Here is a 23,367-nt window from a genome sequence, read left to right as displayed (position 1 = left end):
AATTTTATTCATTTTTATATATAGATGTTATGAAATGTTGGTATTGATTTTATGCAAAAATTGAAATTTGACATTTTTGTTGATGAAGAGCGATATATGTATTATAACATTCTTTTAATTATTTGCAAAGTATGAGAAAATCGCAGTTTTTAAAAAATGCCAAAATTTCCTAAGAAATGTCAACAGTGATGACCATTTTATTCAAAAATGTCAAGTGAAGACCAGACAACACAACCCAAGGAATTTTTAAACTTAGTCAAAAAATTTAAGTTTTCTCGAATCCTAAATTCAATTCCACAAACAAAAAGCGTTTTCATACTGGGTACCATAGATGAAAAGGATGCTATTATGTTATTGGAAAAAACTCATTTCGATACAAATGATAATGCTTTTAAGTAAAGTAAAGACGGAGATAATACAAGTGAAGCTGAATTTTCATATATTAAATCGATAGAAGATTTGAAAGTAAATGACTCAAATGATATTTATCATTGGGGTTTAGCTACCCTAAAGCAAGACATGGAACATAATCCCACTGCTAAGATAACTTTGATATATCCTGCCAAAGACAGTCACATTGAAAAATATGGAAAACAAAAGTCCCACTTCATTAAAGAGACACCGGAAGTTTATCATGAAATTGTTGAACCTTATATTAAAGAGATGTGCTCAGAAAGAAGTTTAAAATGGGTCCACAACATCTTATATGAAGGAGCCGAATCTGATCATGTGATTTACAAAGAATACGATCCAAATGATTTATACAACAGTTTCGTTATATTGCCAGATATGAAATGGAATGGTACTGATTTAGATTCCATGTATTTAATTACCATAGTATATCGAAATGACATTCATTCATTACGTGATTTGAAACCAAAGGATCAACCATGGTTAAAAATGTTGATGAGAAAGATTAAAACTGTTATATCCACTAAATATTCGGTTCGTCCTGATGAATTAAGAATATATATTCATTATCAGCCATCGTATTATCACTTCCATATTCATATCATGAATATATTAAATCCAGGATTGGGATTTTCAATTGCAACAGGAAAAGCAATTTTACTGGATGAAGTAATCGAACAATTAAATTATATAGGAAATGAAGGATATGAAAGTAGTACTCTATATTATGCACTTGGAGAGAACCACGAGCTATGGAAAAGAGGCTTGGATAAAGTGGTAGAAAAGCAATTGGAAGAAGATGAAGGAACACTACTAAATATTCCTCCACAGGATAAATAAAAAACCAATGGTAAATATTTAAATTAGTGATTTTGACTTCTTCAAGCCAATAATAAGGATAATGTTTTAATAAAGTTCAGGAAAGAATGAAATTAATCAAAAATTTAGGTAATAATGCTATTGATTAATATGGTTTTATTAATAAAGTTACAATTTTTTTTTTTTAATTTATTTCCTTTCGTTTAATTTAATTAAATCAGATTTAGCAAAAGTTTTTATGTTTTGCAAGTAATACGAATATTTAAAAATTGAAAATGTATCTATTAACAACTTGCTTAATTATTGAATGCTTATCTGTGATACCACAAAAAATTTTTTGGAATGAATATGTATTGAATTGATTTAATTGTGTAACTTCTGACCGTTTATTACAGTAATGTGAACAGATACCTTTTATGATATCAATAGCTATGCCTAGTGATGATATTAATACAATAAACACAGGAGATAAAAATTTGGATAATTTATCAACCTGTTTGAAATTCCTTATTGAGCTTGAGAAAACGATAACGTTTGTGATTTTTTTCTTTATAGAACGTTTTGAGGACGTTTAAAGACGTTAAACAATCACACCTATATAAACCTAACAATTCTGGTCTCATCTTTTGAAAATTCAAAAAATATATGCAGCATTAAAATATTATTATCTTATTATAAATTTGAATTTTATATTTGAAAATGAATTTTTAACATTAATAATTCATATGAAATATATTTTCAAACTTAAAAGAAATCTTATAAGAAGAAAGCTATTGGCATCGCTGTATTTTTAACGGTTTACATATAGGATTTTGCTTAAAAATTTTTTCTTTTGATTTTTTTTTTCTATTAGAATTTATTTGTTTAATAAAAAAATTCATACAAGAATGTTTTCGTATTTAAGATGTTTGCTCTAAAATTAATAGATTAAAAAATTATTTACAAAATTAATAGTTAATTTTTTTTATAAAATCGAACTTTAATATCAATATATATTATAAATGTTTCAGCGTATTGGTTATTTGTGTTTATTTTTGCTTAATTAGCGAGTTTAGAGAAGCTGAGTCAAGATTTTGGTTCAGTACATGACCAACGGTTTTTCTGTTGGTCTTTAAAAATGTCTTCAGCATTAGACCGTCAGTTAATTGAATATCAATCAAGACCTAAGGATGAGTCTGGTGCTCGCAAAACAAAGCAATCATTAATTTTCGATCCAAAAGAAGCATCTTTTATTGATTCAGATACATTTTACCAAATTGGTTATCAAGGATTTGTTAAATTGCAAGAAAAGGAACCAAGGCTAAGCGAATTTGAAAATTCTATTTTTTCATATGCAAATTCACAAATTGATCCTTTGTTTTTAACAGCAAGTGAAAATCAACAGATATTTGATGAAATTGAGAACTTACTTTACTTAATTTCAGATTACATATTACTTCCAGAAACAGTTCAGATTCTTGAATATTTAATTCAACACTTTGCTGTTAATAGATTATGCCCATCTATTTTAATTTTAACAATCCTTCCTTACCTTGAAACTTCATTTTTTACAAGAGTTCTTCAAACAATTCCATTTAAAGCATTACCACATGAATTCAAAATATTAAGACCTTTTGGTTCAGTTGCATTGTCCAAGAAACCAATGTCACGTAAAATACTTAAAGATTGGATTAATAGTCGACCAGTTCTCTTTCAATGGATTGTTGGATCAGCAAATAAATTTGCCATCACTCATCCCCGAGGCACGTTTGCCTCTTTTGTAGGCGTTTTATTTACAGAGTTAGCCTTAGAAACAACCAATGACATTATAATACGATCAATTATAGATTCATGTAAATCATCACTTAATTCTGAAGACCCAGCTTTAGCCCCTTACACACTTATGGCTGTTTGTTCTGTCAATGAGAAACAACAACTGAATCAACAAATCTTGAAAACATTTTCGCAATTAATACATCAAAACATTGATTTACTTCATAACCACTTTAATTCAATGTTTTTAGCGGCCGTTTATTTTTCAGAGCATTCCGATACGCCGCCATCGGTTGGATTTATTAGTGCGCTTGGTCATCATCTTCAAGAACTTGATCAACTTTCTAAGAAATATGAATTACGAAAATTTGTTGAGAGTTGTATCAAAACAATTTCCTCCAATTTAACAAATGACGATTTAATTCGTTCACTTATTGCAATATTAGAAACTTCATTTTTTGATGAGACATCAACATTATTAATGTTAAATATCTCACAAAATTATAATGAAACAGAATATTCACAAGAACTTATTCAATCAATTGTTTCACATTATCCAACATCTGTTACAACTGAAGTACTTGAAGCATTAAATAAATCGAATGTTAAAATTGATCCATCTCAAATATCACCACATAATTTAATTAATCAACTTTCTAATCCTGAAAACTTAGCATCATTATATTCTAATCCAGAGTTACCATATGAAATAGCTTCTAAACAAGTAGTTAATTCATTAGTAATTTCACAAAATCATAATCAAACTGATGCAATTATACCAATTCTTCAATATTTCGAAGGAAGAGCACCTGAAAACTTATTGAAATATTTGGTTGATAATATATTTATTGATGATAGTGATTTTTCAATTAAATTAAATAAAGCATTAAATCAGTATGGAAATGGAATCGCTCCATTTTTTAATGGGATTCCTTCAACTAATTCGGAAATTATTAATTTCTTTGTTAGCCAAGAAGAATTACCGAATATTGATTCATTTCCATTTGCTGTAATTAACTCAATTAAAAATAATGATACTACTGTATTATTAAATTATTTACCAATTCGAAAGATGAGATTTAATAAAGTTATGTCAATAATAGAACAGTTAAATGAAACAAAAGATATACCATTTAATACAACTGAAGCACAATCAGCATTAATTTTATATTTAATAAATGAATATTCTTTAAATAATGAATTACCAATTGAAACAGTACAAAAAATCTTTGATTTTCCATCATTAAAATGTATAGCATTTATTATTAAGAACATAAAGAACAAAGCAATAATTCGAGAAGCATTTGAACGAACTACAGATCAACAAAAACGAATTCGAACAAATATATTAAATTATTTCCAAGTAATTGCACCTAAAGTCGAAAACATATTTGAAATATTACCAATTACTTATATATCATTAACATATTTAGAACATATTGATCAAGCAATTTTAATACTTAGATCAATACCATTAAAGAACAAAGAATTAAAATATATATTAACAACTATTTTAAGACAATCACAATATTTCAAATCAGATGAAAGATTATTACAAACAGTTTTTAAATCGATATCAAATAATCCTAAAAGTCGTGAATTACTTGATAACATTTGGTCGAATATTATCACATCAAAAGGTTGTTTAAGGTTTTGGAATTTAACACATGATCAAGGAGTAATTAATGTATTACCTAATTTTATAAATGATGATGAAACACCACAAATATTATATGAATTCTTAAAAGAATATCCTGAAAATGAACAACTTAAAGAATTGGCGTTAAATTCAATGAATTCTAGTATACTTAAAGCAGTTATACCATTTTTATCTATTGATAAAATAACAACTATATTACCACCAGTATGTTTATATCCGAAGTTTTATTCACAATCATTTACTGAATTCTTTTTAAGTCAATCATTTGATGCAAATATATTAAAGCCTATTTTCCAATCAAAAGATAAAATTATTTTAATTCAAACAATGGAATTAGAACCACCAAAGATATTTAAAGAGAGTTTTAATAAAATGAAATCAAAAGCATTAATATTACCAACAAATTTAATATTAGAATTAATACCTTTATCTCATCAAATTACAAATATCGAAAAATTATTACCAGAATTCTTTGAAATCCTTAAAACTAAAAAATCACAAAATTTAATATTCCCATGTTTAACACTTTGTTTAGAGAATTCATCAAAATATTTATTAGATAATTTTGATGTAATATTATCATCTTTATCTGATTCTACATCACCACATATTCATTCATCAGCATTAAGACTTATTCAAGAATTAGCAACAATATCACCTGAAGTTGTTGCTAAACATTCACAAAAATTATTTACTACATTATCAACGTCAACATTATTTATAGATGATACAGCCAACTTAAACAAAATTAAACAATTATTATCATCAATATTACCAATTTTATCTAAAACTAATACAATTGATGAATTATTAGATTTCTTTTCATCGAATATTAATAATTTTTCATTAGATCGAGCATCACAAATAATGTTACATAGTATTAATTCATTAGGTAATGATTCATATAAAATATTTCAATCATTATTAAGATATAAACAAAATGATTTTTCATTATTATTAATTGAACAATTATCACCACAACAAATCTTACAAATATTAATTAAATTACTTGAAACTGATACTGATTGTATTGATTTCATATTAGAAATACAATTACCACCATTATCAACACAATTATTAAAATTATTCCAATTATTATCTAAGAAAATTGATGTTCAAGGTTTCATACAAAAGACTTGGGATTCATTTAGTATCACCGATTTCATTAAATTATTAATTGAATTTATACCATCTGATATCGATATATATCCAATATTTCATCAACGAATTACTAATGAACCTTCATCATTATATATTAAATTATTACCAGTCCTTCAAAAAGAAATTAAAGAATATAAATCATTAGAAAAGAACTTATTAATGTTATCAGAAATTACAAATTGTATTGATCAATCAGATTCATCTAAATTAATAAGTGTCATTAAAGTAATATTAGATGGAGTTAATACAAATTATTATACAATTCCTAATCAAGTTCAAGCGTTATGTTTCTTTGCTACTTCGATTGAACGATTTAATTTAGTTTTATATGAAGTATTTCCAAAAGTTATCATATTTGCTTCAAGTTTATATTCATTTATAGTTAGTGAATCAATCGAAAAACTTTTATCATCTACAACAGCATCAATTTGTTTATTATTAAAGACATCACCAAACTTTTGTATTCAACAATTACCACAAATTTGGACTGATTTGTTATCACCATTTGTGTTAAACACTGATTTATATCAAATGGTTAAAGATTCATTTGAAGCAATTACTACAACAACAGATATTAATGCATTACTTATGCCATTTATCAGAGCGTTTTCAAATAATAAACAAAATCCAAATTCAATAATATTATTATTTAAAGCATTCCAAAATAATATTATTCATACAAACAAAGATGATTTCGAAGATAATCATCAAAGCATTTGTAAGTTCTTCTTATTAGCATTTAATACAAGTTATGAAGATTGGGATATAATGATACAATTCCAAGATGCAATTATCTCTGCATTTTGTACATTCTTAACACAATTAAATGAAAGTTTACTTACAGATAACTTAAATAAGTTTACAGAATTCTTCGAAAAAATTATGGATCATAATCAAGAGGATTATATTACTAATAGATTATTCTTTGTACGTACTGAAAATGCTATTTTACAAGGATTACAAAAATCAATTTCGAAGTTTTATGGATCAATATTACCTATAATTTTACCATTCTTAAATGAAACAAATGATTCTCTATTTAATGAAAGACAACTTACAATAGAATGTTTACAATTAATACAAATTATGGCACAATATGCTGATGACGATTTCTTTGATGCTGATAGATTTAATAGTGTATTAAATGCGATTATCATACATGCTAATAAAGTTGTAACAAATGTAGACGAATATATTAAATTGATCATATTAAGTATAGCACCTGCTTTCACTGCTTTAATGGATACAACGAAAGATGAAATGTTATGGAGAAGTGCAAATCTTCAATTAATAGAAATGATGAAAAATGATGACTCGAGAATTAAAATTGGCGCTATGAAAATAGTAGATGAAGAATTTAAAGTAATCGGTGGTGAATTAACTGGTTTGTTACCAGAGTTGGTTCCTTATTTGGCTGAATGCGCTGAATATGCTAAAGGTGACGTTGATGTGATCGCTAGAGAAACAATACAAAGCATAGAAAATAGTATTGGTGAGCCAATAAATACATACTTTACATAAATAAAATTAAATTTAATTTAAATCTGATTACATAACTAAATGCGCATAAAATATTTTTCGGTAAAGTGTTGTAACTTGAAGATTTATCATTGCTTAATGGAGAATTTTTACATAACATTTCTCATAATTTTAAATGTAATTGACAAGGTCTGTCTGTAGCAAAAAACGATTAAAACTTGTTTACTAAAAGACGTTTAAGGGATTTGTAGCGGTTATAATATCTTTTTCAATTCGAAAAACGGCTTTTAATGGCCTTTGACAAAGATGTCCAGCTTAAAGCTCCAAAAAAGATTAGCTGCTTCTGTTCTTAATTGCGGTGTCGGCCGTGTTTGGATGGATGAAACTGAAATATCTACGATTGCAATGGCTAACTCTAGACAGCAAATCAGAAAATTAGTTGGTGATGGAATTATTGTTCGTCGACCTGTTGCAATGCATTCAAGTGCACGCCACACAAAACGTGTTCTTGCTAAACGCCTTGGTCGTCATAGGGGTTACGGTAAGCGCCGTGGTACACGTAATGCACGCCTTAATTCAAAGTGGCAATGGATCCGCCGTATCCGCGTTCTCCGCCGCACACTCAGGGATTTCAAGCAGAAGAAAGAAATCGATTCACATCTTTATCGCAAATTATATCTTAAGGCTAAAGGTAACGAATTTCGTAACAAACGCGTTTTGATGGAGCACATTCATACTCTTAAAGTTGAAAATGAACGAGAAAAGAACCTTCAACAACAAATTGCTGCTCGTCGTGCTCGTAGTCGCAGAATGAGAGAAAAAAAAGCTGCTGCAGCTAAGTAAATTTTTTTTTATTTTTCATTGTACTTTCCAAACTATTTCATCAATTAGATATTTGTAAATACAGTTGCTTTGTTTTTTTCCCTCTTTACTTTATTGAAAAATCTGTTTAAACCCTTATAAGACACTTAAAACTCTTTCTTTCTGATAGAATTAATAAAGAATTTTTGTCATGGCAAATGGAATTGAAAACTAATGACGGGAACATTTATTTAGTTGAAGACAAAAAGCAGTACCACTAGTTTGCTTCCTCAGAAGCATCTTGTACAACAATCAAAATCGCATCAACTTTGGTATCTGGGATAATAATAATTTCTTCTTTATTTGACCGAATACGAATTGTATCAATAGGGGTTCCATCCATGAGTGGTTCAACAGAACTCCTTGTTTTCCTGAAAAATTCTGATACAAGAGAAGCATAATGAATTGATTCAGCTTCTTTAAATGTCGTCCGAATAGGTAGGCCACATGAATTGATAACCATTGTACCAATTACACCAGGTTGGTTTCCAAGTCCTTTCATGATTATATCAAGTTCTGCGCTCATCTTGATATAAAATATACGTTAATAAGAAAACGTGCTCTTTCCAAGTAAACGGTCACGAGCGCACGTTAAAATTATTATGCCTGAAACGGCATTTTTAATCACATTTTTATGAAAAGACCAAAAGAAAAATTAGTATTAGGCATCGATCTTGGAACTACATATAGTAGTGTTGGAGTATTCAAAAATAGGCAAGTTGAAGTTATTGGTGATTATGTATCTAAAAAATCAATTCCATCATTTGTAACATTTACAAATGAAGAAATTTTATGTGGGACCGTAGCAAAACATGAAGCACTAAATAATGAAAATGCTTTTGTATATGATTCTAAACGTATGATTGGACGTAAATATTCAGATAAAGTTGTTCAAGAAGGCATAAAAGTATGGCCATTCAAAGTTATTCGTGGGTGTGGAAACATACCAAAAATACAAGTTCGATACAATAAATACAAGAAAAATTGTTTACCAGAAGAAATTTCAGCTATAATTCTTAAAGAACTCAAAAACACTGCAGGAGAGTATTATTCGACCAATATCGAAGAAGCAGTCATTACTGTTCCAGCAGATTTCAATAACAACCAACGTGCATTAACTCGTAAAGCAGGTGAACTTGCTGGCCTTAAAGTGTTAAGAATTGTTGATGAACCCACTGCTGCAGCCATTGCATATGGAATGAATGAAAACATTGATACCAAGAAAACAATTCTAGTATTCGATTTTGGAGGTGGTACCCTTGATGTTTCTCTTATTGAAGCCACTAAAAGTCAGTCTATTACTGATGAAAAAATACTTGGATGTCAAGTTATTGCAACTGCAGGTGATCAAAACCTTGGTGGTCAAGACTTTGACAATAATCTTATTCACCATTTTGCGCGAATATTCAAGGATAAATACAATTGTGACTTTCTTCAAGATCAACGAGCCAAACTTATCATGAAAGACAAATGTGAGAGTGCCAAAATATCTCTTTCATGTGGGCTTGAAACAACTATTTGGGTTCCATCACTTTATAATGGCAAAGACTTCTCTTGCAAAATTTCTCGTTCCGATTTCGAAAAGATAAATTCAATGCTTTTTGATCGTATTCTCGATCCGATCAAACAAATTTTAGATGATAAGCAACTTTCCAAGAAATCAATTGATGAATATATCTTAGTCGGAGGGTCATCAAACATTCCATGCGTTCAAAAAATTCTCAAAGAATTTTTTGATGGTAAAGATCCAGCACAATTTCAGAGATCTAATGTTAGCATGGAATATGCCGTAGTTCATGGAGCAGCTATTATAGCTAATAACATGGGCAATGTGACTATAAATTCTGTTATATCACATTCATTAGGTGTCGAATTGCATGGAGGGAAAATGGAAACATTAATAAAAAAGAATGAAAAAATACCCGCAATGAAAGAAGATCTTTATACCACTGCTACGAATTATCAAGACAAAGTCGAAATTAAAATATTTTCGGGTGAAAAAGAAATGGTAAATCAAAACACTTATATCGGATCAGTTTCATTGAGAGGAATTTTTAGAGGAGTAAGCGGAGAACCACAAATAAAAATATTGTTCAAGGTAGATGAAGAAGGTATATTAAAGGTTTACACAAAAGATACAAAAACGGGCGCAGAGAAAAGATGTAACTTTGAAATATAGATTTAATTAATTATTTTTTTTTTTTTTTATTTTATTTTAAAAGTTTCAGTATCATTTAAATCTGTGGATACTTATAAATGTTTTTCATATCCTGTAAGAGTAAAATTAAAATGTTTGGTGCAAAACTTATTTAAACTATTTGTTATTTATTCATTGAAAACTACTGGTTAAATGTATATAATACTGTAAAATTTTACAATAGTTATTACAATATGTTGTTAATAGAGTTCATAATTTTATATACTTACAGCAAAATCATCTTTTTTATAATCTTTTGCAAAAATCTTCTTCAATATTTGAAAATTTTTTTCATTAGCTTTTTGGTCAAAATTATAATATATATTTTTTTCACTCTCTTCGAAGTTTATTACTTTATATTGGAACACATATTCATAAAATGACTCTAAAATGTATTTTTTAAATGCTCTCAAGCTAATAGTCATCAATTAAAAAATTTGCCATTGAAAATGATAAATTCAAATACATCTCAGCATTCATTTTAAAATATATATATAATTCATAATATCAATAACATAACAAAATTTGATATGTCAATATTTTCATGACATTCGTCATTTTCATAAATTTTAAATCATTCAAATAGCAGCATCACAAAATGAGTGTTATTCATTACGTTGCGTGCGAATACTTTACATTGAGACAAATTGTTATTATGAACTTTTTACTTTTTTACTAGTTCAGCAGGAGATCAATGATTTCTTGCTTGACGGCATCTAAATCGTCATATCCATATTCCTTGCAAGCCAAATCTATTGGCATTTTCTTCGCATTATTTAAAGCATTTTTGTTTGCGCCGTGTTGCAACAACATTTTAACAGCCTCAGGTCTTCCGTATTTAGAAGCCCAATGCAATGGCGTGTTACCTGCTTTATCAGCAAAGTTAATATTGATATTTTTATCTTTAAGCAAGTAATTAATGATTGGCAATTGGTTATGTTGACATGCAATATGAAGTGGATTATGTCCATTTTTATTGCCGAGATTTACATCCATTCCACATTTTCCTACAAGATATTTAACTATTAGAAGTTGCCCATTTAATACGGCCACGTTTAATAAAGTGTTTCCTTGACTATTCCGAAGTGTTTTGATATTCGCCTTCTTTTTTTCAACTGAATATTGTACACTTGTAATTTTTCCTTTTTCTATTGCTTTGAATATATCATTTTCAAAATCTCTCGGTCGTTCTAAGACAGGTTCAAAAGCATCAGAATTAAACATTTTTTGGAAATATTGATTAACATTTGGTGAAGAATATGCAAGTGTTAATAAATCTTTACCATCGGAATTTATTGTTGATGTATCAAATTTAGCTTTTTCGATAAGATATTTAACACTATTCAGATCATCTTTTTCAATAGCTTTAAATATATCAGGTTCGAAGTTTTCTGGTGGTAATTCGATCTTAAATAAGTTGCACATATATTGTATAATGTCTTTGTTGTTTGATTCAAGTGCTACAATTAATGGTGTTTCATTTGTTTTATTATTACATTTGTCTGTATAAACTTCTGCTTTTTCAACTAAATATTTTACAATTGAAAGATGCTTGTGTCTTATTGCCAAAATTAATGGTGTATCTCCGTCCATACCACAAAAATCTGGATCTGACTTTCTAACCTCAACAAGAAATTGTACACTTGGAAGATCTCCTATTTTTATAGCTTTGTAAATATTTGACACAAATTTTTCTGGTGGTAAATCATAACCTAATAAATCAGCAAGATACTTAATAACATCATTATGATTATTTTTATATTCTTCAAAGATAGAATTTTCGCCATATCTATTGGTTAATTGTGGATCAAATTTAGCTTTCTCAATAAAATATTTAACACTATTAATGTTATTATTTTCAATAGCTTTAAATATATCAGGTTCGAAGTTTTCTGGTGGTAATTCGATCTTAAATAAGTTGCACATATATTGTATAATGTCTTTGTTGTTTGATTCAAGTGCTACAATTAATGGTGTTTCATTTGTTTTATTATTCTTTTGTTCGATATCAGCTTTAGCCTTTTCTATTAAATATTGTACAACTGAAAATTGTTTATTTCGTAATGCTACTATTAATAGTGTATCTCCATCTCTATTAATTTTATTTGGATTAACTTTTCTCTTTTCAATATGATATTGTACACTTGTAAGATCTCCACTTTTTATAGCTTTAAAAATATTTGGTATTAAGTTTGGTGGTGGTAAAGGAGATCCTGTTACTTCGGCAAGATATTTAATTACATCTTCGTGTTTACCTTTACATGCATATAATAAAGCATTTTGGCCGTTGATATTCTTTTCTTTTGTATTAACATTTGCTTTTTCGACAAGATATTTAACTATTGTCAAAAGACCTTCTCGACCTGCCCAATGAAGTATTGTTATACGTTTTTTATTAAGCTTTGGAAGGTCAATTGTTTTAATGTCAATTGGTGTGATGAGATTTAATAGATAAAGTACAATATCTGCTGAATTATATTCCCATGCATATAAAAGTGGAATCTTTCCATTAAAATTCTTTCGTTCATGATCAACATGAAGCTTTTCAATAAGATATTTTGCAATTTCAAGCTTGTTAGTTTCACATGAAACATGTAGTGGTGTATCACCTAATGAATCTGTCGTTTCTTTGTTTACTTTTTGTTCTTCAATCAAATATTGGACAACTGGAAGTTGACCAAATCTAATTGCAGTTGCTAATGGCGTTTCAGATGTTGTTTCCGATTTAGCTTCTTTATATACACCAAATTCTTCAATAAGGAATTTAACACTTTCAAGATCTCCTGTTGCGGCTGCTTTATGAATTCGAGGTTCAAATTTTTGTGGAGGAAGTTTTATATTCATTTTCTTTGAAAGATATTGTACAATTTTCATATGATTTGAATTGGCTGCAACTACTATGGGAGTTTCACCTGAAACGTTCACAAGTTTTGGATTTGCTTCGGCTTTCTCAATGAGATATTCAACAAGTAAAATATCACCAGAGGAACATGCTATATGTAAAATAGTATTTCCCTTTAAATCTCTGGTATCTGGATCAACGCCAAGTCTTTCTATATGAAACTGAACACTGCGTAAGTCATAGTTGGATATAGCAGTGTATAAATCTTTTTCGAAATCAAATGGTTTTGAATATACTGGAGGGAAATGCTCGCTTGACATGCTTTGAACACTGGTTAAGGTTGCTGATGTTCTAATAAATAAATTTCCAAGTGCAACGATGCATTCTTTGAAATCGTAGAGTTTGTCTTCAAGAATATCATTTGAATTAATTGTCCTTCCCAAATAGTTATCGATTTTCCCAAGCGCTTCTTCTTTTTGTTCCTGAGTTCCAACAAATAATTGCTGAAAAAGAGAGTTCATTTTCCAAAAAAATGGATGTTGAATTCAATTTTTGTTTGTTGGCAAATTAACTGATAGGTTTTGAATAGTTTACAAATATTTTCAAACAAACATGTGAATTCACATAATGGATGCAAAATTTTCAAATCATTATTTAAACTAGGGTTGTGCATCAATTTTTATCGATAAGGGCCACCTTATCGATAAAAATCGATTACGATCATTTTATTAGCCGATTTTTGACAAATCGGAGGATAATTAAAATATTTTATTGATTTTTTTTTTTTCGATAAAAAAACGTTTATTTCGATGAAAATTGGTTCTCACCGGTTTTATTGATAAATGTGTAATGAAAAAACACTTTTGAATATCGAATTTTTGAAGTGTATTTTATCGGCCAGAACCGTTAATTTATCTATAAAATCTGAGATCGAACAGTATTGATATTTATCGTTTTTTATCGACAAACGGTATCATCGATTTTTATCGATTCTCGACCATATTTAAACATCGTTTGCTACATCATAATGATGATCACACAAAAAAATTAACATTTATTTAAATTAGAAATATTTATTACATTATTTAATGAAATATTTGTTGAATTATTTGCTTTTGTTCGACTGACAGCATATCAAACAGATTTAATTTTGCCGACAAATTACCGAACAATTGGAACTCATCTATTTTATCCGATGGCATATTGAAGGGTATTATTAGTGGAGGGAATTCCGCCGGTTCTTTATCATTATTTAATTGATGCGCAGTTTTCATTTTATCGACCATATTCATATTATTTTCTATTTTTCGTTCGCATAAAGCAGGCAACAAATTAACTGCTGTCAAATAAGCATCTGTTCGACCACATTCAGCACATTTTAACAAGAACAAAAATCCCATTTTCATTTCTTTATAAGTTTGTAAAGTCAAAGGATTACTTCTTTGTATTATAATATCTATCACGACGCTTGGGATTTTACTAAAAATCAAATTAATATCAATGTTTGGTATTAATAAACAAGAAGTAATAGCTATAACGCATGAAGAATAAAGAGAAATAGCGGATGGATCATTAATTGATGTAATAGCTTCGAAGATGAAAGGAATAAATTCAAGTGCAGGTTGCCCTATAGCTTGTATCAAAGAAGAAATGATTAATATTATATATGAATATTTATCATAATCCATTTCATTAGATATATATTGTAAAAATGATTTAATTGTATTAATTGTTAATAAAATAATTTCATTATTACTTACAAATACATTCGATAAAATTATTGGACACATTAAATAACAAATACTTTGCATTGAGCTCATTAATATTTCATCCGACAGAATAATTTGTAATGTTTCAACATAACAATTCATCATTGTATTTGTTATATTATCGATTTTAATATTAAAAACTGAAATCAACAAAAATATATCATCATGAACTTCATTATTAGGAAATGATTTAAATAATGTTATACATGAAGGTAATATATTTTCAGATAATTCTACAAGTATTTGTGCATCATCAGGAATAGCATTAATTATTTCGAAGATAGAATATAACATTGATGACGCATTTTTATAATTATTCTCAATGAGACTTTGATTACATATAGTTAATAATCCGGAAATAGTATCATTAATAAATGGATAAACTGCTGGTCCTCCAATTTGTATTAATGCTTCAACAGATGTCGATAAATATTTATATCGAATAGTATTCGCTAACATTAAAAGTTTCGGTATAATTTGTACTATTGGTAATTCGATTCTTGTGTCACATTCAATGATTGATTTACGCAATAACTTAGATGCAGAACATAATATTATTGGTTCATCACTTTGTAATATACATTTCGCTGCTAATGTACAACCTTCTTTAGGATCAAGATATGGAAGTATAGAACTCATAAACATTAAAAGCGATGTGATAACAAATGATGGATGTTGATCAACTTTAAGTGTTTCACAGCCTAAAACTTGTACTACATCAGGTTCGATCATTGGACCAAGATTAGTCATTGTTGCCTTAACATATTTAGTCATTAAATAAATACGTCCTTCGAAATCAAATGGATCAACAGTTGGCGAAAGTAAAAAATCATATAAATAATCAAGAATTGCATCGTTGGTAAGAATTACACCGATAAATGATGCAATAGAATTACGAATAGTTCGAACTTCATTACAAGTATAACTATAATTAAACGCTAAAAATTGTAGTGGTGATGATTCAATGTCATATAAGTCATCGGGCGCTAAACGTGCTATTGGAATTATGAATTTTAAGAAATCGGGCGTAACAAAGTCAGTTGGTCCAATTTTATGTTTCACATATTGATATAAGATATATAATGTCGAGCTAAGAAGAACACGATCGGTTTCAAAGCTAAAGAGTTTGATTAATGACTCAATAAGATGAGGTGAAATATCACATTTAAAGTGTTGGGAATAGTTTATGCGGATTTCAGACTCATCAGGTGTGATTGGAGGATAAAATAAGGTGCAAAGTGTAATGAATAATTTAATGATATTTCGTTTAAGAATAAGGAAATTGGGGTCGGGAACACCACTAACTGTAAGCTGTGCAATGAGGAATTGAAGTAATTGATCAAAATAAGGACAAACAAGAGTTCCACTCATTTTCTTTATAAAATTACGAAGAGCTTTTGTAATATGTATTAAGATTTGTGGCTGCGGATTACCATTTGATACAATCTGTATGAAATGCTGTACAAAACTATAATTTAATTGTTCAATATTTTGAAGGATTTCATCAGGAATTGTTCTTGAACATGCTTTAGACCAGAATACTGTAATGCGAAGAATGGTATCAAGATCATCATTTGATGTAATTTGTGAATTGTATAAATTATTAAGATTTTGTGCAAATAAAAAGTTCAAAGGAAATGATCGAATTATGATAAAACGAAAACATTCAATAATGTGCTTTCTTGAACTTGGTTCTAGCATGAATAAAACATTAATTAATTGATTTGAAATTTCGTTTTGTTGTTCTTGATTCCAATAAAATGTTTGTATTGTATCATCAAATGTTACCCAATGATTTCTAATTAAATGTAATATGAATAATTGTATTATTTCCACGAGTTTAGGTTGATATTGTTTGGAATGAATTGCTTGGATAAGTTGGAAAATAAACACTGGATTTTCAGATGCTACCGCAATTGCTTGATTTGCGCTTTCTCTTTCGGCTTCGTTGTTGCTGTTTAATAATAAAAATACGCTAAAATCCATTCCCTTGGGTCTTCGGCCAAAAGTTTGTCAACACTCAATTTTGTTGACAACGAAAAAAGACTTGGAATAAGTCCCTCTGTTACAAACTGATTAAGCTATGTTTAGAAGTTACATGTTATTTACTATTATAAAGTAAGACATCTGGTTGTTTATTATATTTCTCAAATGAAAATTAATTATAAATAAATGATAAAATTATTGTTATGCCTTTATTATCAGTGCTGCAATAAATTTATAAATTATAAATTTACATAGTTAAATTTATTGTCATAAATAAATCATTCTTTGAAATAATGTATTTGACTAGGAGAAAATGCTTCACATGTATATGAAGACTTAAACTAACGTTTGACTTTTCAGCCAAGAATCACTCTATAAGTTTTTGATTTAAATCAAGTGACCTAGCACAAAGTTAGTCATTATGAGGAACGTTTACACTAAGTTAATTCAAACAAACTAAGTAAATTTACAACTTCATCAAAGGATGCAGAAAGCTCAAATATTCAATAAATGTACCGAATTTTCATGGCCAAATGTTCAAATAATTGATAGTATAAAAGGTACTCTATATTTTAGATATACACCTTTCGCTGCATCTTTAATCATAATTGAAGATGACTCAAATTTGTCAACACTTGAAAATCCAGAAAACTACATATCTGATATCTTTAAAGAGCCACACCGTGTTGTTGGAAAAGACCATATCCTTGATTTATTCTATTACTCAGAATATTCGATAATTGATTCAAAGGACTCAACAAAAATCTGTTTTATAGATACTGTCCAAGAATTTGGAATAAACATGCTTGTAAAAAACAAAGAAGTTGCGCAAAACATCAATGATACTCTTGGGAAATTTTTAACAATTGAATCACCAGGCCTTCCTGGATGTTACAGTATCACACGATACCACCCTCCATTTGGGTCAATTCCAAAGAAGAATCAACGTCTTAGTTTCACAGCAATTTCTAATTTTTCACCAGAAGTATTCAATGCGATTACTTTATTCCAACAAAGTATTGCGCCAGCAAGTATAACTATCACTCCAATACCTGGTGGAGACCCTGTTTTATCCAATAGAGAGTCTCTAATCGAAAGTGTATTCAATGATCATTCAATTCCACTTGAACACGTTCTCGACTCATGGCTTCGTCTTCTTTATCTTCCACCATCAGCTAACTTTGGTGGCCATTATCTCTCCAGTTATCTTCGAATTAAATCTCAATGGAATAATTTAAGTGATTCTCAACTTAGTCGTAGTAATGTACAGAGAACTACCATTGAATCCATCACTGATCTCCTCTTTCTTAAAGCCCTTCCACGTGAAATATGTAGTGGATCTGGAGATTTTATCCGCAATTTTGCGTTTTGTGTTTTAATGTCTTTTTCCCAAATTGACTTCAAATACAAAGCTCAAGTGTCCTATTTCTTTGATATTCTTGTTGTTATTCTTTATGTTATGTCACCACATAAATTATCAAATAATGAAATATCTCTTAAAAACGGAAATAAGGTTTCCCAAGAAACAGCAGAAGCTATTGCCTTTTGGCTTCTCTTGAATATCTCCATTTCTTCTGAACATTTTCGCATCTTAAGTAACGGCACGGGTAAACCAGTCAATTGTTATTCGCTTATTAACAGCTGCTTGATGAAGACGAGCCAAGTTTTCTTGCAAGTATTAATGGCTTTTAACGATGTTAATGAGGCTTCTGATAGTATTTGTTCACTTTTTACTGATGTAATGATATGTGAAGAATCTGTATCATTATGGACAGCAGCAATTTGTAGTGGAAGTATGCATGAGTTTATGATATGTTTCTTTGTGGTGTGTATTTTGTTTAGGTTTAAGAGTTTGGCCGAAGTTAGTGACTTCAATGTGGATTGGAAAGAAATGGTGAAAAAATCCGTTGCAACAAAGAAAATGCCATTTCTAATAAAGGCAGCAACGAACTTAATGAGGCTTACAAGCAGAATCAACTGTCAGGAATAAATAAATATTTGTCGTTTGAAATTAAATAAAATCTTTTTGACACTGTAACAATATAAAACTTAAATACATGCAAAAATACACAATGATTCTTTACATTTTTAAAAAAAATATAATTGATTGATTTTGAAATCCTTTTATTGTTATATAAAAAAAATATATAAATAAAATAAATCATTCTAAAGTTAATAATTTCTATTTAATGTTATGTTTTACTATGCTTATTTGTTGCAAATTTTTTGTTTGGTCAGAAGAAAATTTTGTGATATGATACGATAGGCCATTGAATTTTCATCTCAGAATTATCGGAAACTTTTTTTTCTTGCAAGAAATTCTCATTATATCTCATTAAACATCCAGTTTTTTTCTTTAACTAATCAGAAAAAGCACAAAAAATTTATTTTTTTTATTTAATGAAATGATTATTATCAATTTATAACATATTTATTTGCTTAAAACATAAAACATTTCTTCTTTATCCACTTTATACATAAAATTCTATTACCAAATGAACCATTAACATATTCATTATGCATAAATTGAATTTCCCTTCACAAATATTTAATATGTTATACATTTTTATTCATATAAACACCGAAAATTGATAAAAAAGAGAGATAAAAACCATAAACATTATTTCTGGGTGGTTCATAACCGCTCCCATTGAAAATTGTGTCAATTTTGAGGTGTTTACTTGTCCAAACGATAAGTGATTTTTTACTCCAATAATAGTTCACTTTTTGAATTAATTATTCGCTTTGGATGTCTGTATGTGCCATTAGGAATACTGATGCCAACCAATTTTTCGATTCTAAAGCTCTAGAGAACAAAAAATTGTCCGATCTGACATCATTACTTAAAATAAAGACGAATGAGAAAGTCGCAGTAAATTCCCCACATTTCAGAGTTCTACTTAATGACTCATCAATGCCACTCAAAGAATATCCTCAACTTGTTATGCAAAAAACTAACAAATACCCACCGCCTCCGTGGCACTTATATATATCCGAAAATGACATTCCAGATATTACTATCTATTTTTCAATACAAACACAAGTTAAAACGACGTTCCCTAAGATGGGGGTTTCATTCGACCATAAGGAATTAGATAACATTCATGTGTCAGATATCTTATCTCGTTGCATATCTACTTTTGGATATGAATGTTCGAACCAATACATAACTGTTGATGACAAAAAAGTAGATATCAAAGCCCCAGGACAAGATCTTATCAAAAGTGCTATGGATACAGATGTGACATTCAATTGCACTGTCGGGGAATCAGCCATCAAAAAGATCAATCATAGGAACTACGCGAGTACTGAGATCATATCATCGGAAGAAGCTTATATTAGTGATCTTACAGAACTTATCGATTATTGGACACCAGCAATTCGTGAATCCAAACTCTTTGATGAGCAACAACTTAAGACATTATTCCGTGATATCCCAACCATTCGAAATACACATACAGTATTTCTTAATAGTCTTAAAACAGAAGTTACATTTGCAACAGAGTTTGGCTGGAAGTTCTTAAACTTTGTACAATTCTTTAAACTTTCAGCTACGTTTGTATCACAATTCAAATCAGTCGATGAAATGTTACATGAAAAATCTAAAAACCGTAGCTTTGACACCAAATTCAAAGAAATTGAGGCAAACCTCCCCGCCGGTAATGGTCGCGACTTTTTGAATTACTACGTTACTCCTGTCCAACGTTATCCACGTTATACAATTTTGATGCGTGAAGTCGATAAGGCGACGCCGTTATTTCATCCCGATAAGCCATATTTAGCCGCCGCAATGGTTGCTGTTGAAAAAGTTAACAATGAAATCAATTTCAGTGCTAAGCGAATGAAACAACTTGAGCTTATGGACAACTTACAAAGTTCATTTGGTGGGTCTATTACAATTAATCAACCAGGTCGAGAAGTATTATCTATTGAGAAAGTCCGAATTATTAAGCCCAAGTCATCATCCGGTAAAATCATATTATTTAATGACATAATAATTGTCGCATCGATTAATTCACGGAAACAATTACAATTATTAATTAATATTAAAAATGATAAATTCCGATTCTCTAATAATCGGCCAACTCCAGAATCATTTATGATCATCTATGAAGATAAAGAATATGTAATTCAATTCGAAGATTATGATGAGAAATTACAATGGATGGAAGAATATCAAAAGACACGAAATGTCTATTTCTCTAATATCAAAACGAATCATCCATATGTCTTATGGCAAGATATCGAAGTCAGTGAATCTATACCAGCGCTAATGAATCATGACGGATGTGCAATGAATGGTTCAGTCTTCTTCTTTGGTGGATTAAATGTATCAATGTCACGAATTAATACATTCATTCGATATAACTTTAATGCAAATACTTGGTCAATAGCTACAACACCATTACAGCCACGTGATTCACATACTGTTACATCGTTAAATGGTAAGGCTTATATATGTTTTGGTCATTCTAAGAAAGAGTTCTTTAATGATTGTTGCGTATTCGATGAGTCACAAGGAGGTTGGCAAACATTACAATTAAATGGACAAACACCTATAGGTAGAATAGGACATTCATGTGTAGCATATCAAAACAAGTTAATATTTTTCGGCGGAAAAGATAAAAATGAAGAATTACTGAATGATATATCATCATTAGATATTAAGACATTAGAATATAAACAAGTGAAATGTAATGGTGATACACCTTCGCCTCGAATGTATCATTCAGCTGTTGTTATTAATAATAATATGATTATTATTGGTGGTCGATCGGAGAAATCTTTATGTAATGATATATATTCATTAGATTTAGAGAAAATGTCATGGAAAAAGATTCCATTAGAAATAGGTGAAAGAATGTATCATAAGACTATAGCGCATGGTGAATTCTTAATAATCATTGGTGGAATGAGTAACAAAGATGATGATGAATTCGAAGTAATAGATACTAAAAGTTGGCAATTAATTAAAGTCAAACAATTCGGTAATATACCATTCGGTATTTCACGATTCGCTTGTGTAGATATCGATCCTAAACATACAATAATATTCGGTGGTACTGATTCCGCTACTCGTACACCTATAGCCTCTACGTATATGATTGATCTTTCTCATGTACCTTTAAGTCTAAATGATAATATTACTATTAAGAAACGTAAGAAAGATTCAATCAAACCGAATTCAATTCCGATTGAACATAATGTCATTGAAGAACATATTAATGAAGAACAAAAGAATAATAACAGTAATAATAACCCTAATGAATCTAAATCATTCTTCGAGAAAATCTTCACAAGGAAATCTAAGACTATGATTGGTAACGCTCCTTCCCAAAATGAACTTCAACAAGTTCAACAACCGATTGAACCTCAACCTAAAGTCGAACGACGTACTTCTCCTTCTAAATCACGTCAAACTCGACAACCTTCATTACCAATACCACAAGGAAGAGGTCAATTAAATTCTACTCCTATACCATCAATGAATAGTACATCTCTTCAAAAGCAATCAAGTAGTGTAATAGTACCAGGTGCTGGAGGTGTACAAGAATCCGACATCAAGAAAGTCAAGCAAAGGATGGAAGTCAAGCACGCGCGCTCGCAAACGCTCGTGCACCAGAGCGCGAAGTCGATAACATCGCCGCAATCGAAGATTTATGTTGATGCGATATTTGATGCGAAAAAGATGTATTCAATTTTGAATATCGACGCTAGCAAAATGATACCGTTAGAGGAGGTTGCGACCAGAAGAAAATTGAAACGTTTATGGACGGCTTGTTTAGAAAATCAAGAACTTGAAAAAGAAATAGAATGGTATAATATGATTTTATCAAATAAGGGCATTTTACCCAAGGATACAATGTTGATCTTAAAGATTTTCGATGACGCGAATCAAACAACTAAAATTAGAAATATTACGGCTGAAGATTCAGCAGATAAAATTAGAGAAATAGTTTTGGGCGAAATTAAAAGAGATGCGGTGTTGTACTTAAATACGGGTCAAACTAAAAAGAAAGAATTAAGCCAACAAAGTCTACAGGAGGCACATAGAAGTATTTTGATGAATACTGCTCCACACGATTTACACGCAATTATTATTGTGGCTCTGTAAAAGAACTTACATAATTTTTGGTAAACGTGAATTGATTTATCCTTTTTATGTTTTTACATAATATTTATAAGGTGAGTTAACTTGTGTTTTTATTTCAGTTGAGAAAAGTGATGTTCGAAATATTTAATCACCTTAAAATCTAAGCTTTTTCATAGTCAAAAATTAATTTATCTTTCACATGTTTACGATTCATTTTATTACACAAACCTTAAATTTTTTGTGCATTGCTTGGTATTAATAATTCAATTCCTCCTTCAGTTATTCTCTTCTTTAACTTGTTAACAATACCATCTTATCAGTGCATTATTTTAAATA

General features: G+C 29.4%; 7 protein-coding genes across 7 annotated transcripts; 5 read left to right on the top strand and 2 right to left on the bottom strand.

Annotated features, from left to right (window-relative positions):
- Positions 1 to 2,347: 2,347 nt before the first annotated feature.
- Positions 2,348 to 3,975, top strand: GO595_002887 (HEAT repeat-containing protein 1; the record flags this gene model as incomplete). The annotated part of the gene is made up of 2 exons (XM_067915846.1): positions 2,348 to 3,814; positions 3,952 to 3,975. 2 exons carry the CDS (start codon positions 2,348 to 2,350, stop codon positions 3,973 to 3,975), a joined length of 1,491 nt encoding a protein of 496 aa, XP_067776688.1.
- A 2,359-nt stretch (positions 3,976 to 6,334) lies between these two features.
- GO595_002886 (HEAT repeat-containing protein 1) lies at positions 6,335 to 7,324 on the top strand (the record flags this gene model as incomplete). Its single annotated transcript, XM_067915845.1, has 1 exon — positions 6,335 to 7,324. The coding sequence occupies one exon, from the start codon at positions 6,335 to 6,337 to the stop codon at positions 7,322 to 7,324; it is 990 nt and encodes a 329-aa protein (XP_067776687.1).
- A 264-nt stretch (positions 7,325 to 7,588) lies between these two features.
- On the top strand, positions 7,589 to 8,125 carry GO595_002885 (60S ribosomal protein L19; the record flags this gene model as incomplete). The annotated part of the gene is made up of 1 exon (XM_067915843.1): positions 7,589 to 8,125. The coding sequence occupies one exon, from the start codon at positions 7,589 to 7,591 to the stop codon at positions 8,123 to 8,125; it is 537 nt and encodes a 178-aa protein (XP_067776686.1).
- Positions 8,126 to 8,360: 235 nt separating this feature from the next.
- GO595_002884 (dynein light chain roadblock-type 2) lies at positions 8,361 to 8,669 on the bottom strand (the record flags this gene model as incomplete). The annotated part of the gene is made up of 1 exon (XM_067915842.1): positions 8,361 to 8,669. The coding sequence occupies one exon, from the start codon at positions 8,667 to 8,669 to the stop codon at positions 8,361 to 8,363; it is 309 nt and encodes a 102-aa protein (XP_067776685.1).
- Positions 8,670 to 8,777: 108 nt separating this feature from the next.
- On the top strand, positions 8,778 to 10,322 carry GO595_002883 (cytoplasmic heat shock protein 70; the record flags this gene model as incomplete). The annotated part of the gene is made up of 1 exon (XM_067915841.1): positions 8,778 to 10,322. One exon carries the CDS (start codon positions 8,778 to 8,780, stop codon positions 10,320 to 10,322), a length of 1,545 nt encoding a protein of 514 aa, XP_067776684.1.
- Positions 10,323 to 11,015: 693 nt separating this feature from the next.
- GO595_002882 (ankyrin repeat protein) lies at positions 11,016 to 16,322 on the bottom strand (the record flags this gene model as incomplete). The annotated part of the gene is made up of 2 exons (XM_067915840.1): positions 11,016 to 13,664; positions 15,189 to 16,322. 2 exons carry the CDS (start codon positions 16,320 to 16,322, stop codon positions 11,016 to 11,018), a joined length of 3,783 nt encoding a protein of 1,260 aa, XP_067776683.1.
- A 1,417-nt stretch (positions 16,323 to 17,739) lies between these two features.
- Positions 17,740 to 23,052, top strand: GO595_002881 (Kelch motif family protein; the record flags this gene model as incomplete). Its single annotated transcript, XM_067915839.1, has 2 exons — positions 17,740 to 18,764; positions 19,830 to 23,052. 2 exons carry the CDS (start codon positions 17,740 to 17,742, stop codon positions 23,050 to 23,052), a joined length of 4,248 nt encoding a protein of 1,415 aa, XP_067776682.1.
- Positions 23,053 to 23,367: the final 315 nt, after the last annotated feature.

The sequence above is a fragment of the Histomonas meleagridis genome (genome assembly GCF_020186115.1).
Source record: "Histomonas meleagridis strain 2922-C6/04-10x chromosome Unknown contig_20, whole genome shotgun sequence".
Classification (NCBI taxonomy): domain Eukaryota; phylum Parabasalia; order Tritrichomonadida; family Dientamoebidae; genus Histomonas; species Histomonas meleagridis.
Note: the sequence above shows the minus strand (reverse complement) of the source record. Positions and strands in the feature narration are given on the sequence as shown.